We start from the raw sequence: 23,809 nt of genomic DNA, 5'->3' as shown, positions 1-23,809 counted from the left end.
ATTCTTTTTCTTTCCTTTTCTTCATGTTGGGAATCTTCCTTCTGCTGCCTTCTTCTGTCACTTAAAAGGAAAATTCCACCTAAACGGTAACCTTCCTGCTCAGTACAATATTTTATCATTGTTTACTCTAATCTCCACATTTCTTTTACTACTATGTCTATTTAGGAGGTTATTTTAATTGAGTGTATTTATACAAACAGTGTACATTAAAACAATATTGAGAAGCAAATTTATAAATGATAGTTTACCAGAGAATATTTTTATCATCAATGCAATTTAAATTGTAATTATCCTTTTTCCTTTTTTCCCCCCCTTTTAGCCCACCAAGAAAACACATTGTGGAGCGCAACACGGAGTTTTACCACATACCCACACACAGTGATGCCAGCAAGAAAAGGCTGATTGAGGACACTGAAGACTGGCGCCCACGGACTGGAACAACTCAGTCTCGTTCCTTCCGGATCCTTGCCCAGATCACCGGGACTGAGCATCGTGAGTGAGCTTCTAGAGACCTTGGGAAGGAGTGGTTTGGGCTCTGATAGCAACATCTAGGCTTAAGCAATTACAGAAAGTAGTCCTGGCGAAGATTGCATTTGAAGTCTGTTGTACATGGCAAGACTCCGTCCAGGAAGCAGCGCTGGGAAGAGGCGGCACACTGACTAGCCTTGGTATATTGCCAGTGTGAGCTTGACATGGATTTGACTCATTGCTCTATGGGAGTTTAACATTTGACATTCATACAGATAGTTATGTACATGATCTTTAGGTTAAAAATGGAAAAATTTAACTTCGGATCTCATTTACATTGCAGTGAAAGAATCTGAAAATGACAATACAAAGAAGGCAAAGTAAGTACTCTTTGTATGAACTAGATGCGTTTGTTCATGATTGGTTTCAATTTGTGTTTTCAAACTTTGAAGTGTAATGTTTTGTTGCTTTTGCAACTAGAAACTAAGCATTTAACCCATGGTGCCTTTAGTGTGACCTAAACGTGAAGCCTGCAGGTTTCCAATTTAGTTAATACTGTTTGGATTTTTATGTCCAAAGCGTTGTCTCTTTGATATTCGAACAGTGAATGGGCAGAGGGTATTTAGAGGATGTTTTACTAACAGCACAAATTTCAGTGAATGGCTCCTGTGTTGGCTCGGATTCCCTTTATTTGGTGCATAAAAGAACATTTCCAAGAGGACTCTGTAGACTAACTCTGTGTTTCCAAAAACTCTCTACTTTTAAACTTTGCTATTTTTAACAAAACAGCTGTCTGAAATTAAGCTTTTTTACAAGGCATGTTCTGCATGTTGGAATTATATAGAATCTTTTTCTTTCACCTTCTTATGACTCTTCTGTCACTCCTTTTTTCTTTTTTCTTTCCACAGGGAAAAGATACCCCTTCACGTCTTTAGTCCCAAATATACAAAATTACGTGACTGGCACCACGAAGTTTCAGCACGTGCTCTTAACGTACAGTGACTCTGAGCCTTGCTCTCCCACCCAAGCAGCCAGCACATACCTTTTAATCACTTCCTCTTTACTTTGATAGCAGTGTCTGTTTTACATTTGACTCATGAAAACTAGAACATTTCTATGCTTTCCTAACAGTTCCCAGTTGTGAAAAGGGAGAAGAATGAATATGCTGTGTCCTTATTGGTAGCTCACAAATTCAAAACCCAGGAAGTAACTAGACCCCTTCTGTGTGTTTATACCTTTTCTTCTCTGTTTCGGTTATGACTGGAACAGGGAGTCTTCTTGGAAGGTTGATCTGGGTCGTTGGTTGAAGCTCACGCAGATAAGCAAATTATGTTCCTTCTCTAATTAGGGAAGTGATTGCCTTATGTCATTGCATTTCCCAAGTTTACTTTCAAGTTCATCATTATGGAATGTTCAAAGTTTATTGTAATTCTCCCAAGAGAGCAAATATGAGGAGGCAGATTCAGCAGAGAAGACTGTTAGAGCTCCTTGTGGACTTGGGTGTCCTTAAAAGCCAGTACTGTTCGTGTAGCTACAAAAAAAAGACATTTGTCCTTGCTTGCAGTGGGGAGACAGTATTCTTTTACTTTAGTTAATTTTAGATTTCTTGTTATCTACTAATGAGAGCATATGTAAGCTGGTGGATGTTTTCATGAATTCCCAGTTTCTAAGTGTCAACAGTAAGATATGTAGAAGATAGCTTTGCTACATCTTTATGTTGAAGGAAAATAGTATTGATGTTTCTGATACTGGAGAAATGTTTTGGGGGGTTATAAACTGTGTGTTGCTGCTATTCTTACAAAACTGTATTTTGGGCAGTTACAGGGAAATGCAATATATCTGATTATAAATGCTTTCTGCCTTGTAATATAGTATATTATATATTAGATCTAAACTTGGAAATAAATGCATTTTGAAGTTTGGAAAGAATTGTAATAAAGTTGTCTGTACCTTAGCTCTATACTTGTTTTGTCTCTCTGAGGGTAGTGACCTGCTATCCTGGACTTGTTAAAATACTACTTCAGTAAAATAAGTAACTACCCTGTCTTTTCATTTGGAAAACATTTTCATCTCTTGAAATTAGAAAAATGTGAACATAAAACACAGCAAGACCCAGTCTCCCCTCTGTCCTCCTAAGTTAATTATTTAAGGTAACAACTTATGTGAACCATATCTAATGTCTTCCTGTGACACAGCCAAGAGTCCTCCTTTGTATAGCGGGGATTACTAAGGTTCTGGCCTACATTCAGGGACCAATTTTACTTTTCCTAGTATTCTCTACTTTCCTGTCAACATAGCCTGGAACTACTGTGGATAAGGTGAAGCCACTAACATTAATTTCACATAGCGACTTATTCCTATGCAACATCTGGCTAGTCAAACGCATTTAAAAATAGTTCTGGGATTTAGCTTTGTCGCCCATGATATGAAGGATGTCTGATTTTCAAAGCATTTTCTAAGACATATGAGGCTTGCCTCCGTGTGTTTTTTTATGGTCTTGACGTTACTCTCAGTTTTTACTGCATCTCTGCCCTCTAGAAGAAACTCTTTCTTAGAGCAGACTTTTCTGTACTTAGCAATTCTTTGTTGACTTGAGAAGACAGTTTTGAAAGAAGATTCAGCTAGAGTCACTTAAAGTGATGTATCAGAGTAAAGATACTTCACCACCAAAATGCAAGTTTTCTTGAGTAACTAGTGTTTGAAGAACTATTAGAAGGAATTTTAGTAACACATTTTTGCTAATACAGACAAGACATGTGTAGAATTTTTTTTTTTACTTGAAATAGATGGTGTTGCAAAAAGAGTTGAGTTCCTTGTCTAATTTCAATAGTGTTCACTCTATCATCCAAAGTGCAGATGACTGATATGGTCTGCAAGGGAGAGCGAGTCAGTGTCCAGCCTGCATAGAGATGTTCCATTTTGTCTTACCAGAGCTTATTCCTGAGCCTAGTGACTCTACTGAGACAGTGTATATTCCTAGGTTAAAAATCTAGCTGGATATTATAAATGTTTATGAAAAATATTCTATAATTTATCTGATTTTTTTATGTAAAAATTGAAAGTTACTCTCAAATAAGTCTCAGTTTTTCCATAGTGTTTTACCAGTCAGAATATGGGATGTTTCTTATACAATCATATAATTTTGTGTCCTATCCCTCCAAATACATTACTCTTGTGAACAGAGACATTTATTTTATTATCATTATGCTCTGTAGGAAAGTGCATATATATGCATATATACGTGTGTGTGTGTGTGTGCGTTTGTGTGTGTGTGTAGCTTGTATGATAAATGTCACTAAATTCAGATACAGAATAGCAGTCCTTTTTTTGTTCAAAAGTATAGACTGAATTGTGTGTTCTCCAGATAAATAATTTTACACTTGCTTTGTTTTGATAGGACCATTCACTTACTGATTCACTCATCTTGTCTTCATTTTTTCAAATGAGTAATTATTCAAATGTCAGACACCAATTTGTTTGCTGTGGATACCATGGTAAATAAAGATAAATAAATACACAGGATGATCCCAGGTAATTTTATTACCAGATAATAGAGTAGGCTAACAGGAAACAGATTTGGTTTAGGCAGGGCGGCCTGCTGTAGATTCTGCGGCTGGCTCTCTGCAGACACTTTGGAGAGAACAAGAACTAGTCTGTGAGATGCTCTCAGGTAGTGCTGCAGGCAGAGGACACAGGTGGAAAACAGTGTGGCAAGTCTGTGGATTGGGGAACACAGGGCAGCTGAAACACAGAGGAAGCATATGGAAGCATAATTCTTAAGCATGTAAGCAGACAGCTTTTAAATGAGGATCAGGGTGGGGCGCTAAAGCTTTTCTTTTTTTTTTAATTTTATTAATTTATTCAGATTACAACTCAATTGTTATCCCATCACTTGTATCCTCCCATTCCTGCCTCCCTCCCGCTTTCACCCTATTCCCTTCCCCTAAGTCTATGACCAAGAGGGACCTCCTCCCCTACTATATGGTCATAGGCTATCAAGTCTCATCTTGGTAGCCTGCTTATTCTTTCTTTGAGTGCTACCAGGCCTCTCCATCAAGGGCAGGTGGTCAAATATGGGGCACCAGAGTTCATGTCAGAGTCAGTACCCGCTCTCCACATAACTGTGGAGAATGTCCTGTCCATCGGGTAGATCAGACTAGGACTTCAATGTTTACTATTGTATTCTCCTTGGTTAGTGCAATAGTTTGAGCAGACCCCTCTTTTTTCTCCTTTAAATCTCCATTGAATCTAATTAAAAAAAAAATAGTAAGTTGATATCAACTTTGTAGCATGGAGGGAACAGAATATGCTATGGAACATAGATAAAGGCATATAACAGCAAAGTATTTATGTCTAAAGCTTGGCCTGTACTACTGGACCCTTAATTTAGTTGGTGGGTTTAGTGAATCTGCCTTTTCTCTAAAAAGCCGGCTTGATTTATCCCTTTTGTTCCTCTCATCCAATACAATTTCACGATACTGCTAATATTTCCTTGATGACTCCTGGCAAAAACAACCATCATAGCTTTTATTGCTGTTAGAACTTGAGAAACAAAGCCATCGAAGCTGGGTTTTACATTCAGGTTTGTAGCTGACTGAGTTTCCTCCTCAGTAGAGGACCTGATAACTGTTTCTGCATGGGGGTTAGCTAGGCTGCAACTGTGATCCACCTCAGTGCTACATTCAGTGAGCTGATTCCATTGGTATGGAGGGAGAGGAGACAAAAAGACTAATTTTCATCATCATGCTTAGAGATAGCCTATAATGCCTCTTGTATCTCCAGAACTGCTGTGGCAAGTCATCTGAGTGTGCCGCAGTCCTGAATGGCAGTTCACCTCTGTTCAGCACTGCTGTCTGCCCGTCTCTTTCACAGCTCTTGACTCAAGAGGCACTTTCCACACTAAACTCTGAAACCTGGTCAGCAGACTTGGTCACACAGGTTCTTTAGCACTGTCCTTTAGTAATCGTCTCATCATTTTTGCTGTCAATCTCCCATCCTTACTCCTTGATCTTTAACATAGACCAAAACCACAAGATTAAAGGAAGTCTTTGAAGTAAGATTAGTTACAGTGCATGAAGTTAAAAGGAAGATTCTTTTACTTTTTTTCTTTTTCTTTCTTTTTTTTTTTTTTTTCTTGAATAGAAAGCGTTTCTTTGTTAATTACATTATAGGCCATCTACACTTAATGAGTGGGTAAAGGTGTTTAGAAATAAACTGTAGTTAGAGCTGTGTCAATGAAGCCATGAAGGAAGAACACTCAAAAGGAAAATGATTGAGTATGTGTGACGCATACCTAAAATACTGCAACTTAAATGTTGTAAATTTAAATAGTTAGCATTTTAGAATCCTATGTATTTGCCTTTTGATGAGCCATTTAATATACTTTATCTGGGTGCATCTGTTCTCTCTACATTGTTAACTTTACCTCTTAGTCTTTCCTAAGGATGATACTACTGCTCATCTTTTGGTCATGCGTGGGTAGGATACAGGGACACAAGGCTAGGGTGTGCTGCTAGAAGAAGTCACTGCTGTCTTAAAGTGCACTGAATAGCCTCACCAATTAAAGACTTGTGGTGTGATCCTGAGAACAACAGGGCTGAGGGGCACTGCCCGGGACCAGTTTTCCTTACTCCTTCTTACAAAGTCACGTGCATACTCTCTACACCCAACCCATACTTCTATACTAACTTACTATACAGATTTTAACTCTCTTGATACCTCCTTTCTGGTTTTGCTTATGTGTATTTGTCTACATGTCGTGACTTTCTACCTAACACTTGGAAGACAAGAGTCTTCATATAAGGATATAAGTTAGAAGGAAAGGCACTCTGATAGGTACAGTACTTCTTTCTCGATGCATCAGTGAAGGTCTGTACAATTCTATGGAATGATTCATCTTGAAGACATGCTAGGTTCTACAATTCTTGTCAATCTACCTCTTAATTAAAAACATGCAATATTAGGCAGCCCTGGCACAAGATGCACAAGTTAGGTGGCATAACAAGATGGATTAAGTTTCCTCAAAGTTCTCAAGCCTAGAATTTCTAGCTCACCACACCAGCAGGCTTGGTTTCTGGTGAATCGTGTCTTCCTGGCTTGCAGATGGCCACTTTCTCACTGTCTTCATGTAGACTCTTTCTCTGCAAGTCACAGGATAACAAATAAAAACATGGCAGGCAAGAAAGTTTAGTGTTTTTATTTCCATTTTTTCTTCCTCTTATAGGACATTATGTTGGATTGCACTTAGGCCCCATGTGCCCTTAGTTATAAATCTAAAGAAGCTGTGAGTAAGGTCAGTCACACTGAAGGTTAACACTTGAATATATAAATCAGAGTGACTTCAGTTTGTGAATTCAGCCCATAGCTACAGACATGTCCTTTCCTCACGCTTACTTAGATAATAACTTAAGAAGTAGGTCTGAAGTGAAGTTACTGTCTGGGACCCATTTGTAAGCACTGTCACATTCTTTGGTGCCACTTTTCCTGCTTTGGACAACAGGTATTTGTACCCATGTCCTGTGTCCCCAACTAGAGTATAAGCTCTTAGAATGTAAGCATCATAGAGTTCTCTACTGTATTGCTATTAGCAGTCACTAATCAAATATAATTGTCTGTTTCCTCTTCTCTGCTAAACAACTAGGAAATGAATTATAGACTAGCACCCCATTCCAATTAAAGAATCAGCAGTAGAAGGTCAAGCTTTTTTTGTTGTTGTTAAAATATCAACATTAATGCGTAAATTGGAAGTAAAAGAGTGGGATCTACCTACATTTCCTGAAAGGAAATTTATAGTACTTCCAGGTCTGCAGTTGCCTGTGGTTGACACTTTCTCCTGTCGTCATCTGTCCATGAAACAGTGTGAAGGAGTGGTTGGCTTGCTTGCTTGCTTGTTCATTAAATCAGCCTTTGTGTCTCAGTCTTTCTTTTGTGTTGATGGGATACTTACGCAGGAATTGTGGTGTCTCTAAAATAACTAATCTTTGAAACAGCTACAGGAGACACTGTCCTCTGAATGGAAGAAGAAACAGAAATCATTTGCTATCCATGTTTAAAGGGTCTACTTTATATCATGGACTTAAGAAAGGCAACAGCAGGTCAAGATACAGTTGAGTCCTTGTTTCGTATGTCTCAAGTCCTGGGTGTGATCTCCAGAACTGCAAATACAAATAAGTGAGCTAAGAACACCATATAAATAGAAAAGATGATGATGATGATGATGATGATGATGATGATGATGATGATGATGAAGAATGGTATATCAGGATAGGAAATTATGGGAAGCCATTGAAATTTTTATTTAAAAATAGGTTCCTTAGAATATACTTATATATAAATTATAATTTTGTCACCCATAATGCAACTTATTTAAAATTAAAGGATGCTGTTCTCAGTCTCATTTTTTCTTTTTATTGAATGAGAGTGTTAATAGAATGCAGTTTATATGTAAATAAATATAAACTAGCACTCTACTTGAGCAAGATAAATTGCTTAAACTTGTTAGATTCAAGCATAGTACGTCAGTCTTTTATCTTCCTTCCACCACGGATGATGAAGTTTTACGTACTTCATGGTGAAGCACTATAACATGGTCCTGAGAGGGTGGCTCAGCAGGTAAGTGTCCTTGCAGTAGACTCATGGAGACTGGAGCTTGAGTCTCCAAAATTCTATCTAAAGCAAAACTCAGGTGTGATTGTCCATGCCTGTACCTCCAGCACTGAGGGACAGAAGGGTGGATTCTGGGAGCTCCCTGGCCAGTTGGCTAACAAAATGGTGAAGTTCTGCTTTAGTGAGAGATGCTTTCTTAAGGCCATAAGGAGATTGACATGTGGAAGAAGACACCCACGTAAGTGTGCATGAGCACATATACCCATACATTTACATGATACAACACACACACACACACACACACACACACACACACACACACACGCCACATACAATACACATATCACACACAAACACACACAGGGTTAGAGCACAGTATGTGGCTTTACAATGTCCAAAGAATTACAATGATTGGCAACTCAGGTAACTGCATTTCCTTTAGTGTAAAAGGCTTCAAACTTCAGTCTCCAATTGTACCTCATGAAGGTGAAATACATGTGGAATAAAGACTGTTCTCTTCAGGACTGCCTGTGGCACCAAGTAGTACCCAAATGCTTCCTAGTTCATAACGACCAGAATGGGATTTTCCGCTGGAAGAACAGATCAGAGTCACTTATGAACAAACACCTGTCATGTGTACATATTCATCAACAATTTAAAAATAAACAGCAGGAAATTTCCCTAATACATTATTTTGCAAATTAATGGGCTTTTTGTTTGCTTTTTTAATTTTTTTTTAACAGGTGAATAAATATGAGCCCATAAAAATTGGAAAAAAGTTTCTGGCCGATTTCATGTCTTGATTATTGTTCTATTTTAGAAATGTTGGCTTCCTGTTAAATATCACGATGCTTATTAACACACACACAGGGCCTTGGGAGGTGGTCCTGTTGGTAAAAGTGCTTACCCTGCAAGCATGATGACCTGAGTTTAACCCTTAAGCACATGTAAAACACCTGTGTGTGCTGGTGAGGCGGAGACAAGGGTTCGAGGGCTTGATGGCCAGCTAGTCTTGCTCAATTGGGAGCTCTGGGTTCAGGGAGAGGCCATCATAAAATTAAGGTGCAAATTGATAGAACAAGACACCATATGTTGACTTCTGGCTTCCATATGCACATGTACACAAGTGTACACACACTCCTGCATACACATATGTGCATATGCAAACACATATATACAAGAGCATGCTAGTTTACCATATTTGTTATCTTAAACTGCTATTTCATAAACTATGCAGAGGAAGTGAGAGTTGTTCCCAGTCTTCTATTTGTACACGTTTTTATGAGATCTGTTAACAATCAGACTTAAATTCAAAGCACAGAATGCCAACACCTCCACATCAGTCTAACTGTAGAAAATGGTTCTGAAAATAGCTAGCTAGTATTCTCTAGCTGCTACTGTCTCAAAATTCCTACATACTCTGTATGACAGTCTGTTGAAGGGTCATAGGTCAAGAATGGGTAGATTAGAATGTTATTTTGTCACTTGAAAAATATAGACTTATTTGTACTTCATGTGCCTTCATGTTCTGTTGGAAATTACTCCCTGGTATATCATCAGTGAGTTGGTGACTGTAATGCAGTTGTCGCCATCTGCTGAGCACAAGTGATTATTATAACACTTGAGTTCCTGCTGGGGCAGACCTTTTGAGACAAGGCAGTTCCCGAATACTCCATATTTTCATGTGTAGGTTGTTCTCGGTGTAGTTTAAAGAACTGCCTTATGGCTTTGTTGAATTACTTGTGGCCTATTATCTTTTATATAGCTCTCTTATTAACAAAAATCAGTATTTGTGATAAGTAGACTTGATTCGTTTATAGAGTCCGTAATATATGGCAGATGCCCTAGAACTTGGACAAGCTTATCAGATCAGTAGCCCTTATATGATGCTGCTGCTCGGGTTAATTTCTTCCACCCCTGCCTTCACAGAGGTAAACACAACATTGTTATCGTCTGTTCGAAATATCAAACAAGACTTTTCTAACAGAACAAAATACAACTTGGAAAACTTAGTAGTGTTGATAATAAACAGTTTCACCATGATGAACCCTTCATTTGACCTCTTTTGCTTCTAGCTAATTTAGTATATTATATATGTAATATATAATATATTACATATATAAGTATATTAATATATTAACATATAATGTAAATATTATCCATACTGATATTTCAGAAAACATTATTCTGCTTTTATATTAATACAAAGATTTGTTTATTATGGTAGTGTTATTTAATAAAAGAAATTAAGCTAATATATTACATTATAAAAAGTAAACTATGGGAAGGATATTTGGACAATTTAATTTTCATTTTCTTAAAGAACTTGATTTTCAAATAACAAGTATCTTAAAGCCAGTCTCCCTTTGTCCCTGCATTCTCTTACATGTCTCTATTTCAGTACATATTGAAAGGCACTTGTTGACCTATCTTGTGTCTACCTTAGTGGTAGTGCTTAGCTCATGTGTGCAGTTAATTCATAAGAAGGAAACTGAAAATAAACTTCTGCAAGATTTTATAACTAAAGATACTTCTATATCCTGACTAGACAGTGGGTTATTGGAAATTTTAGTGCAGAAAAGGAACATTTTTAGAAGACGTGGTAAAATCAATGGTATTAAACTGCAAGAAAGGAATCAAACATTTGTGGCTCTTGTAAAGGAAATTGGAAGCATATCACATGATGTTAAGAAAATGAACCTTGTTTTGCTTTGCTTTTTGTTGCTGTGATGAGCACCATAACCAAAGGCAGCATGGGGAGGAAAGGGTTCATTTGGCTAATGCTTTCTAAGACGCAGTCAATCACTGAGGGAATTCTGGGCAGGAAGTCAAGGAAGAAGTTGAAGTTGAAACCATAGAGGAACTCTGTTTATTGGCTTGTTCACTGGCTCATGCTCAACTAATTTTCTCACACAATCCAAACTGACCTGCTCAGGGATGCTACAGCCCACAGTGATGAGCCATCTCTCACCAGTCTCAATCAGCACAGTTCATCACAGACATGGCCACAGGCCAGTTCTTTAATTGAGGCTCCCTCTTCCCAGGTAACATATGGCTGTGTTAAGTTGCTGATAGAGACAACCTAAATAAAGTAAAAGTAACCAAACAACATTAATTTGGGGCATTACAAAAAAGGAAGAATCAGAAGCAGAGTGATATTTTCAATGGTGATTGTGAAATTTGTGTGATTGTTGAAAGATACAAGATAGCAAAAATAACCCAAACTCAGAAGCACATACTGAAAGGGTTTTGATTTACTCGCCTCTGGAAGGAGTTGATGCCCACATATGAACTTATTCTAAGGTACTTATTTTTCTCCAGACATATTTTTCTCAGTGATTTACAAAATAGGATTGCTAAGGAGCATTATCTACATTTTTTAAGCTGAAGAATGAGAAAGAAAATAGAGTAAGAAGAGGTAACTATTCCTTCTTGGAAAGGAAAGGTTAACTTCTAAACAATAAACTACTTTAAATTGAGCTCACTTGGGATGAAAATATAGATGGCTTTCTGAGAGAGAAGTGAGAAAGGGAGGGTGTGTATATGCTGGGCATATGATATGTGCACACTCATGTATATGTAAATTTGGTTGCTTGCATGCCATGCTGTGCATGCACAGATCAGGACAACCTTTGGCACTATTCTTCTCTTTACATCTTGTTTGCGACAGTTTGTCTTAGTTGTTTTTCTGCTGCATATGGCAGGCTAGCTGTCTTGTAGGTTTCCAGGAAGTCTCCTGTCTCTGTCTCCCATTTCCCTGTAAGAAAGTAGAGACTGCACAGTCTTGGCACTATGTGTTTATCACTTACAGTTCTGGGGATGCTAACAGTCATCCATGCATGTGTGGTGAGCACTTTTACCCATGAAGACATTTATTTAGCCTCTAGGCGGTATTCTTAAACATATGGCTGGTGAGAGATAGAAAAGTGAGCAGCATTGACAAGACCCAGAATGACTACTCAAGAGGTAGCTCACATACTACCACAATATGGATTTCAAATGGTTGAGGGAAATAATAATTTCAACAAGCATCAAAGAAAGAGGCTTTAGACCTCTATACAGTTAGTAATAATCGACATATATTTAGATTCATAACAGGTTGATGGAGCTTAAGTGAAGTGTATTGCTTAAGGGGTTAACCATTCCACAACCCTGCTCTCTAATTTTGTAGATACTGTGAAGATATGCATCTATAACCAGGTCATCGTTCAAACATATAGTAGGAATTTATGAAACTGGAACAATTCTAGTGAATATGAAGTTTGAAATTTAATGGATAAAAAACAATAAAAATAAATTTAAAAAAGAAATTTAATGGATCTATGTGCACTTGAAACCAACATATTTTACTTTTATGTGATACAGAGGAAGATAATCATATCAAGTACTTTTTTTTAAAGGAACAACAATTTGAAAGTAATCGTCGTGAAGAGCAGTCATGCTCAAAAGACAGTATTTCAAAAAGAAAAAAGACAATATTTCATAGAGCTTCTTCTCATCCTTCAGCTCTTACATTCTTTCTTTCCTTTTTTCTGTGATGTTTCTTGTAGCTTCTAAATATATTGGACACACAAGTGCAGTACTAATAAATACCACCTGGCATCTTGCCTTTCTATTCTTGACATTGGTCTCTGAGAGCTTAATAAATAACAACCCTGAAAACAAACAAAGAAACAAACAAGTAGCCAAGAAATCACTGTGCATAAGGCACTTTGGGATCAAGGGTTGTTGCATAGTAGCTGATGTTAGCTGGTAATGTGGTCTGGCTCCTTAACCCAAATCCTTATCCATTAAACATTCTGCTTTAGCCACAGACCTCATAGAATAGCAAGGGCCCGGGCTCATGCTTAATTCATCTGGCCCTCTGTGTCTGTGGGTCCTCATATATAGACCCACCCAACTATGGTTCTGAATTTTTTCCCGTCTAGATTGTATAGACTTTTTTCCTATCTATTCTCTACACAATGCAATATGACATATTTTTCAGAGCATTTACATTGTGTTAGGCTTTATAAGTAATCTAGACCAAGTACCAATGCCATGAACCTGTAGTTGAAGTTACATAGGGATGGTGAGAGGGAAGAATGGAAACTTAAGGGTCACCTTGGGCAGCCAAAGAAGACCTTGGCATGAAAAAGGAAAGATCCCAGCAAATGATTATGGAATACTTACTTTGTGCTACTATTCCGGGTTCTGCATCAAAGCACAACAAGATAGCTGACAAAGCATAGAAGAGCACACAATGTGACAAAAAAAAAAAAAAAAAAATACAGTTTAGTTTACTGTGTAGTTGTATATGATAATGTGATGAGCACAATGAAAAGAGAAGGCTGATGTGGGCATAAGGTTATTGTGTCCTTTAAATTCTTATTTACTGTATAAATATTGTGTAAACTCTACTCCCCAGTTGTCTCCCTGAAATGTCAATAAAGCAGCTTATAGCCAATTGATGAGTAGGGAAGAGAATAGGGCTGGACTTCCTGCCAGCCAGGGGAGGAGGAGTTAAAGGTGAAAGCTGGGGGTAGGAGGGTGGTGTGGTGGGGGAGGTGTGTATGTGTGTGTAGTGGGGTTGAGCCAAGGCTGCAAAGTGCAAGTATCCAAGTGTCACTGCAATGTTTGGAGTAACACAAAATAGCATAGAGGTTAAAATACTCAGATTGTATTGGGAAGCCTTGTATTATAAAAGTCTCAATATTTTGTGTAATAGCCCGGTTAAGTAATAAGCTAAGAGAATCAGACACAGTTTTATAAAAATAACTTCCAACAGGCTGAGATCATTAGATGCTAGTTAGGATTCTTATTTGTTTGGGTGAATCTTAACTCCTTCCCATAAGCCACTATGCTCAGGTGATCAGTCTCTTCTCTTCTTTACTAAGCTTCATTTATAACAGCCTTCTTTCAGTTCCTGGAGATGACCAAACTGAGCTATCTCATCTCTGGGCCACCCACCACTGCCTTTAGTACCTGGCTCAATGCCCTCCTGTCTCCCTCATCCTGCAGTTGTTGCCAGTCACCCATGACAGATTGTTGAATCATAGAATCACTGGGTTACTAAATTCTTTGACTTATTCACTTCTGTGATATACTTTCCCAGAACTAAGCCTTAGTCTTGACGTATAACAGCCGTGCAATCCAAATTTCCATGTAACATATCCAAAATCAAGATTTTTTTTTTAAGCACCCTTTCTCTGCCTCTTACCTCTTACCTCCTGATTTCTATCAGCCTTTTTATGGCACTAACTTGGATTGCTCTGAATTGCAGCATCATTTCCAATTCTCTCTCATCCCCCAATACAAACAAAACTAGTTCCACAGCTGGAGGTGGGCGGGTCAAGATATTCAAGGCCTGCTTGGCCATAGATTAAGGTCAAGGCCAAGCTGGAAACTAAGTACCAGAGCATCTTAAGAGCATCAGGTTTTATGCTCAGTACTGAGTGGTGCAAACAGCGGCAAAAAGGCCTAGAGGTTAGATCAAAAGGTCTAGCGTTTGTGAGGGCTGGTAGTGATGGAAGTTAGCTGGGTTAGAAAGACATAAAGGATAAAGTATGAAAGTACAAAGCTAGGCGATGATGGATGAGCAAGATGGATGGCTTGAGGAAACCCCAATGGATTAGAATGTATGAGGATGCTTATCAGGAGGTGAGAACTCAAAATAACTCCTATTATTGCTCTTGTGGCTGCTGTGGAATGAATGGATAGATGCAGTGAGTAGTTGAGTAGGAGAGCTCAGTGGTTAGCTAGAGAGTATGTGGCTTCTCGGCTATTGGTGCTTATGTTGAAAGGACACTGCAGACTGGAACTCGATATGCTGTGGTAGCTTTTTCAAAACATCTGCCCTCTCCAAAAAATATGCAGTCGATAGCTGTTGAACATAGAGTACTTAGACAGATACATTTATTCTTTCAAATAGATAACAGAATAATTCAGCTCCATAGCAGCTTATCATTTTATACTGAATTAGATGACCTCTTTTTAGAATTAAAAAAAAAAAATCCACTATGAAATAGAAGTGGTCTCACAAGAGGAAAGCTATTAGTGGCTAGCAAAATCTCTTCAGTCTTTGATGGGAGGAATCTAGTGAAGACATTGACAGTTGCATTTACAAAGGGCCAAGGTTAGTAGAAAGTGCTCTGCAGTTCCTGAGAGAGTCCAGTTTGCACTGGGGCTCCATGAGATCTAAAAGTTACTGTTATGTCTTAAAGGATTCATATTATGTTTTGTTCACATAGTATTAATGAATTAAATTAATCCCCATTTTACCTATTCTATTCCTAAATGCTATATATATATTTTTTTTTCTACAGAGAACCAATAATAGTATGTTCAGAACTTGTTGGAGTTCTTAAATATCAAGATTGGACATTTAGCATTCTTTCTTATATGTTTTAAATTTTTGGTTTTTGTTAATGTTCTTTGGCAAACCTTTTCCTGGGGAGACAGAACACCTTTTTTCTGTTCACCCCAGATAAGGAAACCATGACAGACCAAAGTATGGATACCACCAAAGTTCAACTTGGTGACCAATGACGTTTGGTTTTGTTTTGATTTGGTTTGGTTTAGTTTTTCAGGACAGGGTTTCTCTATGTAGCCTTGGCTGTCCTGGACTCACTTTGTAGACCAAGCTGGCCTCAAATTCACAGAAATCTACCTGACTCTGCCTCCCTGGTTGCTGGATTACAGGCGTGCACCACCATGCCCAACTGACCAATGAGTTTTATTGGGGTTTATTATGGATAAGGGGTTGTTTACAGGAGCAGAAATGAGGCAAAGACAGCTGCATCTCTAAGACCCACCCCAGCATGGCGACAACTCACGAAAGCTAAGAAACCTGGAGCACACTGCACAGCCTGAAGGCAGCTCAAGGTTGGAGAGTGTCCTTTCCAGGTGCTTCAGTGCATCTAGAACTCTTGCAGGCTTTGGGCTGGCTGGTTTCTGATTCTTCCAGGCAGTTAGTCTGGTCTCGGAACTTTCTCCTTCCGAGAGTCTTCTGTGCAGCTCAGCTTGTCTGAATCTTTGTAGCTGAGTTTTTCCTTTTCCCTCAGAGAAGGACTTCAGCTTTTATTGTTTACTCTGGCAAGAAAGGGCCCAGTGAATTTGGTCTTTTTCAGGGAGCTCTTGAAGCAGTCTTAGTTGTTTGCCTCCCTGCTTTTATTTAAATTATATATGTGTAGTTCTATACCAGTTTCATATGTTATAGGTGTTATAGGAATAGGGGGTTTGCTCAGATTGTGTCTTCCAGGGATGTCAGAAGCTACAGCCAGAAAGTGTCACCAACATGACTAAATAAACATGAGCGAAACTAGGGCAAAAACAACAGACATGATAGCAAGGATGGGGGAAAGCTAAGGAGGCCTTGACCCTACACAAAGAACTACAAGCAACTAAGGACTGTTGAGAGCAAGAGAAATAGTCTTCCCCAGGGAAGAGAACACCAATTAGTTAACCACTAGCTAATGGTCTGTCCTGAGAACATACTACATACAAGTAACACTATACAGACTCAACACATCATTCTTAGATTTTAGGAATATATCTGCATTTGCTTATGTAACAACATTAATAAAAAAGCGACAAAGTGCAAACGAGCAAGGAGGGTTATGTGGAAAGGCTTGGGGGGGGGGAGAGGAAATGATACAGCTGTGTTACAATCTCAAAAAAGAAAAGAAAGTTTTGCTTCTGTGCAGAAGTCTTTCTTACAGAATTTGCATAGAATTCCCTCAACATTTGAACGTGGGACATTAACATGTTACTGGTGGAACACTTAGCACCCTGCAGTTCACTTTCTTCTCTCTGTCCACCACAGCTCATGGGTCGATCTTACTGTAGCATAGTAACTGCTGAATTAATAAGTTCTGAAATTTTCCGTAAATAATTTTAGAACTCACATTGTACATTTACTAAAAGGATTATGTAACTTCTACATATCAAATAATGAGAAATAATTTTCTTATTAAAGTCAATTTCAACACTGAATTGAATAAAATTAATATTACTAGTTAATGAGAGCGTGAATTATGGAAAAAACCCTTTCAGGGCATTTAAGGCTGTGGTGTGAATGAAGTCTAACAAATGAAGGGAAAAGTGGTTTGCAGAGATACTTGAGAGAGGTTACACAGTTCACTTGGCAAATTATAAAGTGTGATAAGGATTTTGGATATTGTCATATGTTCAGCAAGTATCCACTGAAGTTTTTAATACAAAGAATGATATGAAAAGAACTATTTTTAAGGTCCTTTGACTAAAACAAGACGAGACTAGATGAGGCAGAATGTGGTAAGAACAGGGTAAGAAAGAAAATAGTAATTGTTTCACTGCTCCTATAAGTGCTTGGTCTAGATGGGGGAAAGATGATGGCCATGGCATGGAGCAGGAGAGTGGGCTCAAGATGCACTTTCAAGGCCTAGTAATGGGGCCCTGGTAATGGAACTTGACCTCATGATGGAGATGTGTAGACGAAAGATGTTCTTCTAGGTTTCTGATTAATAGTATGCCCACCAGGAATAACATACTTTGGGGAAAATCTTGAGTTTATTTCTTTAATTAATTTAACTTTGATATGAGACACACACAAAAGTAACTTAAAAGTGCACTCACAGCACAGGCTGCTGTTGACATGTCACTGAGATAGAGACAGTGTCTGCATTGCTATTTGAAGACATGAAAGTGTATGATGTCATTCTACAAATGACACTGTGGCAGTGACTTCTGAGAGTAGGAGTACCCAGTGCAATACTGACAAATGCAAATAATGGGGTCATGGCACTGAAACAAGAAAAGATGGCGTGGTCAGTTAGATCAGATCAGGATAGGTGAATAGATGATTCCCCTGTGTAAGGTAAATGCCAAACTCACGTAAACAAAGTAGAATTATAGAGTTGAGTGAGCATTGCAGACTTGCAAGATGAAAACATTTTGGAATTGCTCCATAGCCTTATTTATTTAACAGTACTGAACTATGCATTAAAATGGTGATAGCACACTTTATTTTTTTGTCACAATAAAAACATGAGAAGTATAAATTGTCAATCAAATTTAATAAAAAAGGAATCATTAGTAACCTTGACAAGAATATGATTATATTGGGGCTGAAGTGTGACAGGTGGTAAGTACACAGTTATTTCAGTTTCCCTGGAAATGGGCATAGGAAAGAGAAGATGAAGATAATTTTCTGTTGTTGTTGTTGTTGTTGTTGTTGTTGTTGTTGATGATGATGATGATGATGATGTCTTTATATGAACCCATGGCATTTTTGAAGGGCACACATACATAACCCCTGATGTAGGAATCTTGTGTTTGATTTAAATGTAGGGCCTAATAAATATTTATTATTAGGCTAAGTATTATTATGATGTTATTTTCTAACTTGCTAACAATCAATGAAGGCATAGACACCTGTTAAATTTTAACATAGCCTTGGCTCAACTGGGGCAGGACAAATATTTACCCCCTAAACTACCTCCTGTTGAAGTTATTTTAATAAAACTGTGGGTCTTTTTTATCTTAGCTTATTTCTTAACCCAGCTATCACATAAATAATTGAGACTTTTATAATACAAGGCTTCACAACACAATCTGAGCAGTTTAAGTCTGTTCTTAACCCTCTATGCTCTTTTGTCTTACTCCCAGCAATACTTGCACTTCATAACTTTCCTCAGCTCCAGCTCCTCCCTCCCGATCTTTCTTGGACCTCTGCCCCTGCTCAATCCCCTACTTCCTCTCCTAACTCCTTCCCTGGGTGGCAGGAAGTCCAGCCCTATTCTCTCTTTTGCTCATTGATTGGCTGTAAGCTGCTTTATTGACATAACAGGGGGACAACTGGAGAGCAGAGTTAATACAACATTTAGACAGCAAATTCTCAGAGCAAACCTTGCAATCAGACATGGGGTGGGTACAGAAATCAGCATTTAAACTACAAAATAATCTTATGCCTACAACCTCCCACTTTGGGACAGATATTCCACACCCTGCCCCCATCTCATGCCGTCTGCTTCTAATAATGTCTGTTGAGCTATCTCCCATCCATTATCCCAAATACTTGCTAATGCTCTTCATCTAGGCCAAGTCATCCCTCCACACTGGTCATGTCTTTCTCCTCCACTTAACCCATAGTGTGGGCCTTCTTTCTCCTCCTCTTCCCTTTCCAATCCTCTTCTGGTCTCTGACCACTTCCTTTCCTAAGAACTTCTCTGTCAGACCAGCCTGGAAACCATAGCCATGCCTATCCCATATGCCCTGCCTTCATGTGTTGGCTTTTTATTGGTCAAACAGGAATAAGTTCTCAGGCCAGGTTACAAACATTTTGGGGTACAAAGTATGCTCATTTGGTCAGCAACCAGACCAAACCCTAACACAGGAGAGCTCAGTTGAGGTGTTTGAAAGGAAAGAGCTGGAGAGCACAGTTTAAGGACACTAGACATCTGTGCAGGCCAGAGGCCAGAAACAGCTTCCCATTTGATCCTGCAGGATAGAGAAGATGGTAGCGACTGATTTGCCTAGAGAGATTATTTGCCTGGGTGCAAATGGAAACACTTAGGCATGGTGCACAGAAAAACACAGTTCACAAATAGTTCTTTGTTCATTTTTCCCAGGAAAAGCAGCCAAGGACTGCAGGATGGGTTGTGCAGATATATCTATCTGGGAAGGAAAAGCCTCAGACCTCTCGGATTGAAACTGAGTGGTGGAAAGCTCAGTTAAGCAGCAGACAAGGCAGAAAATTTGGCTGCTCTGGATTTGCTATTAATCAGAACGTTCAACCCTAAGGGGAATGGCTGTTAGGCTTTGTCAGGATGAGAGGACATGTTGATGTCTGCTCCATATTAAGGGCAGAGTTTTGAAAGTCTGTCATAAGTCTTGTATTTTTACAGACTGGCTAAATAACAAATTGGAAATCATGAGTAACACATGGGAAACTCCCCAAGTGCATTGTGCAGAACTTAAGAAATCTAGCCTTTAAAGGTAATAAATCATATAAACTTTAGTCCTGAAATATTTTCAGTCAGCATAGCTCTTTAAACCCACTCTTTAAAAAATAAAAAAACAACTCATTATTAGTTAGCATGTAAATAATGACAACAGTTTATAGGTCTTTAAAATACAAGGGCTTGTTATAATATAAAAGACATTCTAGGGACATGTTTTTTGAATCCTAGCCATATGTTTGATCATGTGTCCTTTCCAGGCAATAACGTTTGTTTAACTGGATTGTGATATGTCCCTAGAGGCAGAAATGTTCTAAGACAGACACATATACATGTTATGAGGAACTCTGTATTAGAGAACAGGAAGTTTCGTTAATTTAGTAAATAATTCAATTATTTATGGTAGGTACTTCAATAATCTTCATTTTATTTCCATAGATATCATGGTTTCTGAGTTCAGGGAATTTTTTCTTTATTGAGAAAGTTTGACTTTAAACAAATTAGTCACATAAACAATACAATACAGTAACAATACACCACATGTAGAAAACTAAGAAGTGCTGTGAACATGGGTAACAATGACGTCACAGAGGAGGTGCCTTTAAACTGAGTTCAGGAGGATGCTTAAAGATTAGTTCACTGAGGTGTGATACAGAGAGGTACTGAAAAATGGAAGTAGCAGAGTTTGATCTGTTTCAAGGAGGAGTGGAAAGCGGGGTAGGAAGAGGAAGAGTGCAGTGAGAAGCCTGAAGGACAGCCAGCAGAGTTCACTGCCCTCAGGTCAGTGCTGGGAGATTTAAGCAACAGTCCAAAGGTCTGTACTTTCAGGGCAACCTGACAGCTGTGCAATGTTCTCTTTGTCTGGGACAAAGCTCAACAACTTTTTTTTCCCCTTGATAAATGTTCAGATCATGAACACATTGAGTTTTGTGGGCAATGTAGTGTGTCATAATTACTCAACTCTCCACATAGTATTAATTGTCAGACATGCATAAATGAGTAAGCGAAATAGTGTTCCAATAAAATTTTATGTCTACATTCTAAAATATGATGCAGTACACTTTCATGGGTGAAATCATGTGAAATGTTCTTAATTTTGTCAAAAAAACTTTTTAAAATATGGAAACTATTCTTAATTTATAACTAGTTTTTGTCCATCAGGCTGTAGTTTGTTCACTTGTGTTTTATAATTTCCTTTTTCGTACTTCTCATTATACTTATTTCTATATGGCACTTTCTCAAGTTGCTTCTATTTTTTCAGCACTTTAACAAAGAGATGAATGATTCTAAATGAGAGATGATAATTCAGGTGCTTTTTACCTTATTTACCTTACCTTTACATTTTCCATGTAAGAATCCGTGTAATAAGGCTATCTCATTTCATTTTTCCATATATGGTCTTTTAAGAAAATGGATAATTTTGTATTTTTCTTGTTTAATTTCTCCCAGTGTTACGTTAGGTCCTTGCTTGCTCTGAAATCAGTACTTTGCAGTCTCTGTCTTTCCTTTACCCTGTAATATTTCTTATAAATTTAATGGTGACATCCTAAAGAAAATTTTGTATAGCTATTTTTTAAAAATAGTGAAAAAGCAACAATAACTATAAAACATGAAAGTAAAAGAGAGATTTTAGGAGGAGTTTGGTTGGAGTAGAATACAGAGAGATGATGAGGGGCTTCGATCAAAGAGCATCTTTATAATAAATATTTATCTAAAATTGTAAAATGTTAAAAAAGGGATGTCTAGGAATTGAGAATATCAATACAGTAAATTATATACAAGTGTTATTATAAAAATTTTAATTAAATAAAAAGCACTATATTTGCTTGCGAATGTTGGCTGCATAATGGGACAAGTACTTTCCTTATATATATCAAGATTAATCCCACCCACATGATTTCAGATCTACAGGAGAGTTTGACTTAATCCTAATTGTTCTCCTGTAGTACATTACCGAACAGTGGGAATGGTAAGAGCAGACTTGGTCCAAATTCCATTTGACCAATGTTTAGTGTTGACTCTTATTAAGTTCCTGGAACTTAAGTTTCCTCTCCTTTCTTCCTTCCTTCCTTCCTTTCCTTCCTTCCTTCCTTCCTTTTTTTTTTTTTTTTTTCCAAGACAGGGTTTCTCTATGTAGACTTGACTGTTCTGGACTCACTTTGTAGGCCAGGCTGGCCTCGAACGCACAGAGATCCATCTTCCTCTGTTCTTCTCGAGTGCTGAGATTACAGGCTAAGCTTTTTTTAAGTAATTCAAAACTGTGTGGTCAGTGAGTAGGAATTTCCACCTACATTCCCCTTAAGCATATGTTTTAATCACATGGGTGTGGCCATGTTGAGTGATTTGGGAGAACAGTCTATATTTGGTGTCAGGGGGACAGAATTAGCTTTGGTTTGTAGATACACAGCTAGACAATAAGAACCAACTAGAGTTTTCCAAGACATGAGCTACTGATGCTTGGATGGCAGTATGCAAGGAGAACACGGCCTCAGCTCCTCATTAATCTTTCCTTTGCCTTGTATTTTCACTTCTGTAAACTTAGGATTGACAGTCCTCTGGAAGACCTACTCACAAATGGACCGCAGCCACCTGCAGCTCCCCAGGTGTTAAATGTTCATAGCCAAGTAGCCACACTTTCTAAAGTAGCAGCCACTTGCTCTAGGTATAGTTCTTGTCTCCGTTTCCATGCTGATGATGAGTCTAAGTACTAGCTCGCTGAGAATGCGCACAGCCATGAGCTAACGTCATTAACATAGACATAGACAGGACAGACTCAGCCTCAGAGCGCTGCTTTTATAGTCTATGTATGCTTTGGTTTAGTTTCTAACTTCTAACATCAGAAGAAATCTATGTCTTTTGCTTATTCATTTTGTGAGCTGTTGAATTAGCTTTCTGAGTTTGGCTTAAGTCTTCTCTAAAATTCAAACATTTACCTCTAAAAGAAGGGAGGCAGAGAGAGATCTCGTGTTCCAAACTGACGTGTGCTCAGAGGGTAGAGGTGCAGGGTGCTACCTGCAAGACATTGATAATTATTTTGTATTACCTCATTTACCATTGGATGGAAGAACTTCATTAGTTTCTTCCTGTGGGCTACAGGATGGTTCAGCTGATATATTTAATTATACCTTGTTTCTATGTATTATTCCCCATTGCTTTTCCCCAACAGTAACTGCTGACTCAAAGATGCAGAGTGATTGGGAACCAAACATTAGATCACTTGGCAACTGTTCTGCACCTTAACACTCACGCTTCCTTGCTCTGCATTAAAAGCATCTTTACTTTCTCTCTCCTGGAACCATTCTTCTTTGTTCATAGCAATTGCTAAAAGTTGCCCATACTGTTCAAATTCATGGACTACTTTCTAAAGTGCAGATTACCCTTTGTTTCTATATAATCAGTTGAAACTGACTTCCTATAGTTTCTTCAGTTTTCATTCCAGTAATTTATATATTTATGTTGGTGGAGTCGGTAGCTTATCAAATTTGTTTGAAGAGACAACAGTTCTTACGTAAAGACTTTTTAGGGAAATACTTTTCTCTCTGCTTATAGAAACACAGCTTTCATTTTTAGATTCATTTCTGCTTAGTTGTATACGTATCACTCTTCAAAAATGTGATATATAACTTTGATGTGCTTGTTGTTGGACTAGAGGTAGTTGGCATCGTATCATGCATGGTGAAAAACAGTTTTAGGTAGGCTTACACATACAATGTAAGTGTATGGTGTTTCGGATAGAATGAGTAAGTGGCCTACACAACTGTCACGCTCTTCAATAGCTCTCCTTTGTGTCTAAATACAGATTAAGAACAGGTGCTGAC

The 23,809-nt window shown here is 38.2% G+C and overlaps 1 protein-coding gene across 2 annotated transcripts in view; it reads left to right on the top strand.

Moving 5' to 3' along the window:
• Pdlim5 (PDZ and LIM domain 5) overlaps nucleotides 1–23,809 on the top strand; it is a 167,225-nt gene that overhangs the window by 96,848 nt on the left and 46,568 nt on the right. Inside the window, exons 6-8 of one of the 2 annotated variants that reach the window (XM_051165900.1) lie at nucleotides 320–492; nucleotides 812–848; nucleotides 22,534–22,653. In XM_051165900.1, the coding sequence (XP_051021857.1) occupies nucleotides 320–492; nucleotides 812–848; nucleotides 22,534–22,653 (330 nt within the window). Of the gene's footprint in view, nucleotides 1–319; nucleotides 493–811; nucleotides 849–1,376; nucleotides 1,669–22,533; nucleotides 22,654–23,809 lie in introns of those variants that run through there. The other variant, XM_051165899.1, reaches the window with a different exon arrangement.

This window comes from Acomys russatus, chromosome 23, assembly GCF_903995435.1.
Source record: "Acomys russatus chromosome 23, mAcoRus1.1, whole genome shotgun sequence".
NCBI classification, from domain to species: domain Eukaryota; kingdom Metazoa; phylum Chordata; class Mammalia; order Rodentia; family Muridae; genus Acomys; species Acomys russatus.
This window is presented reverse-complemented; position numbering and strand designations above follow the sequence as displayed.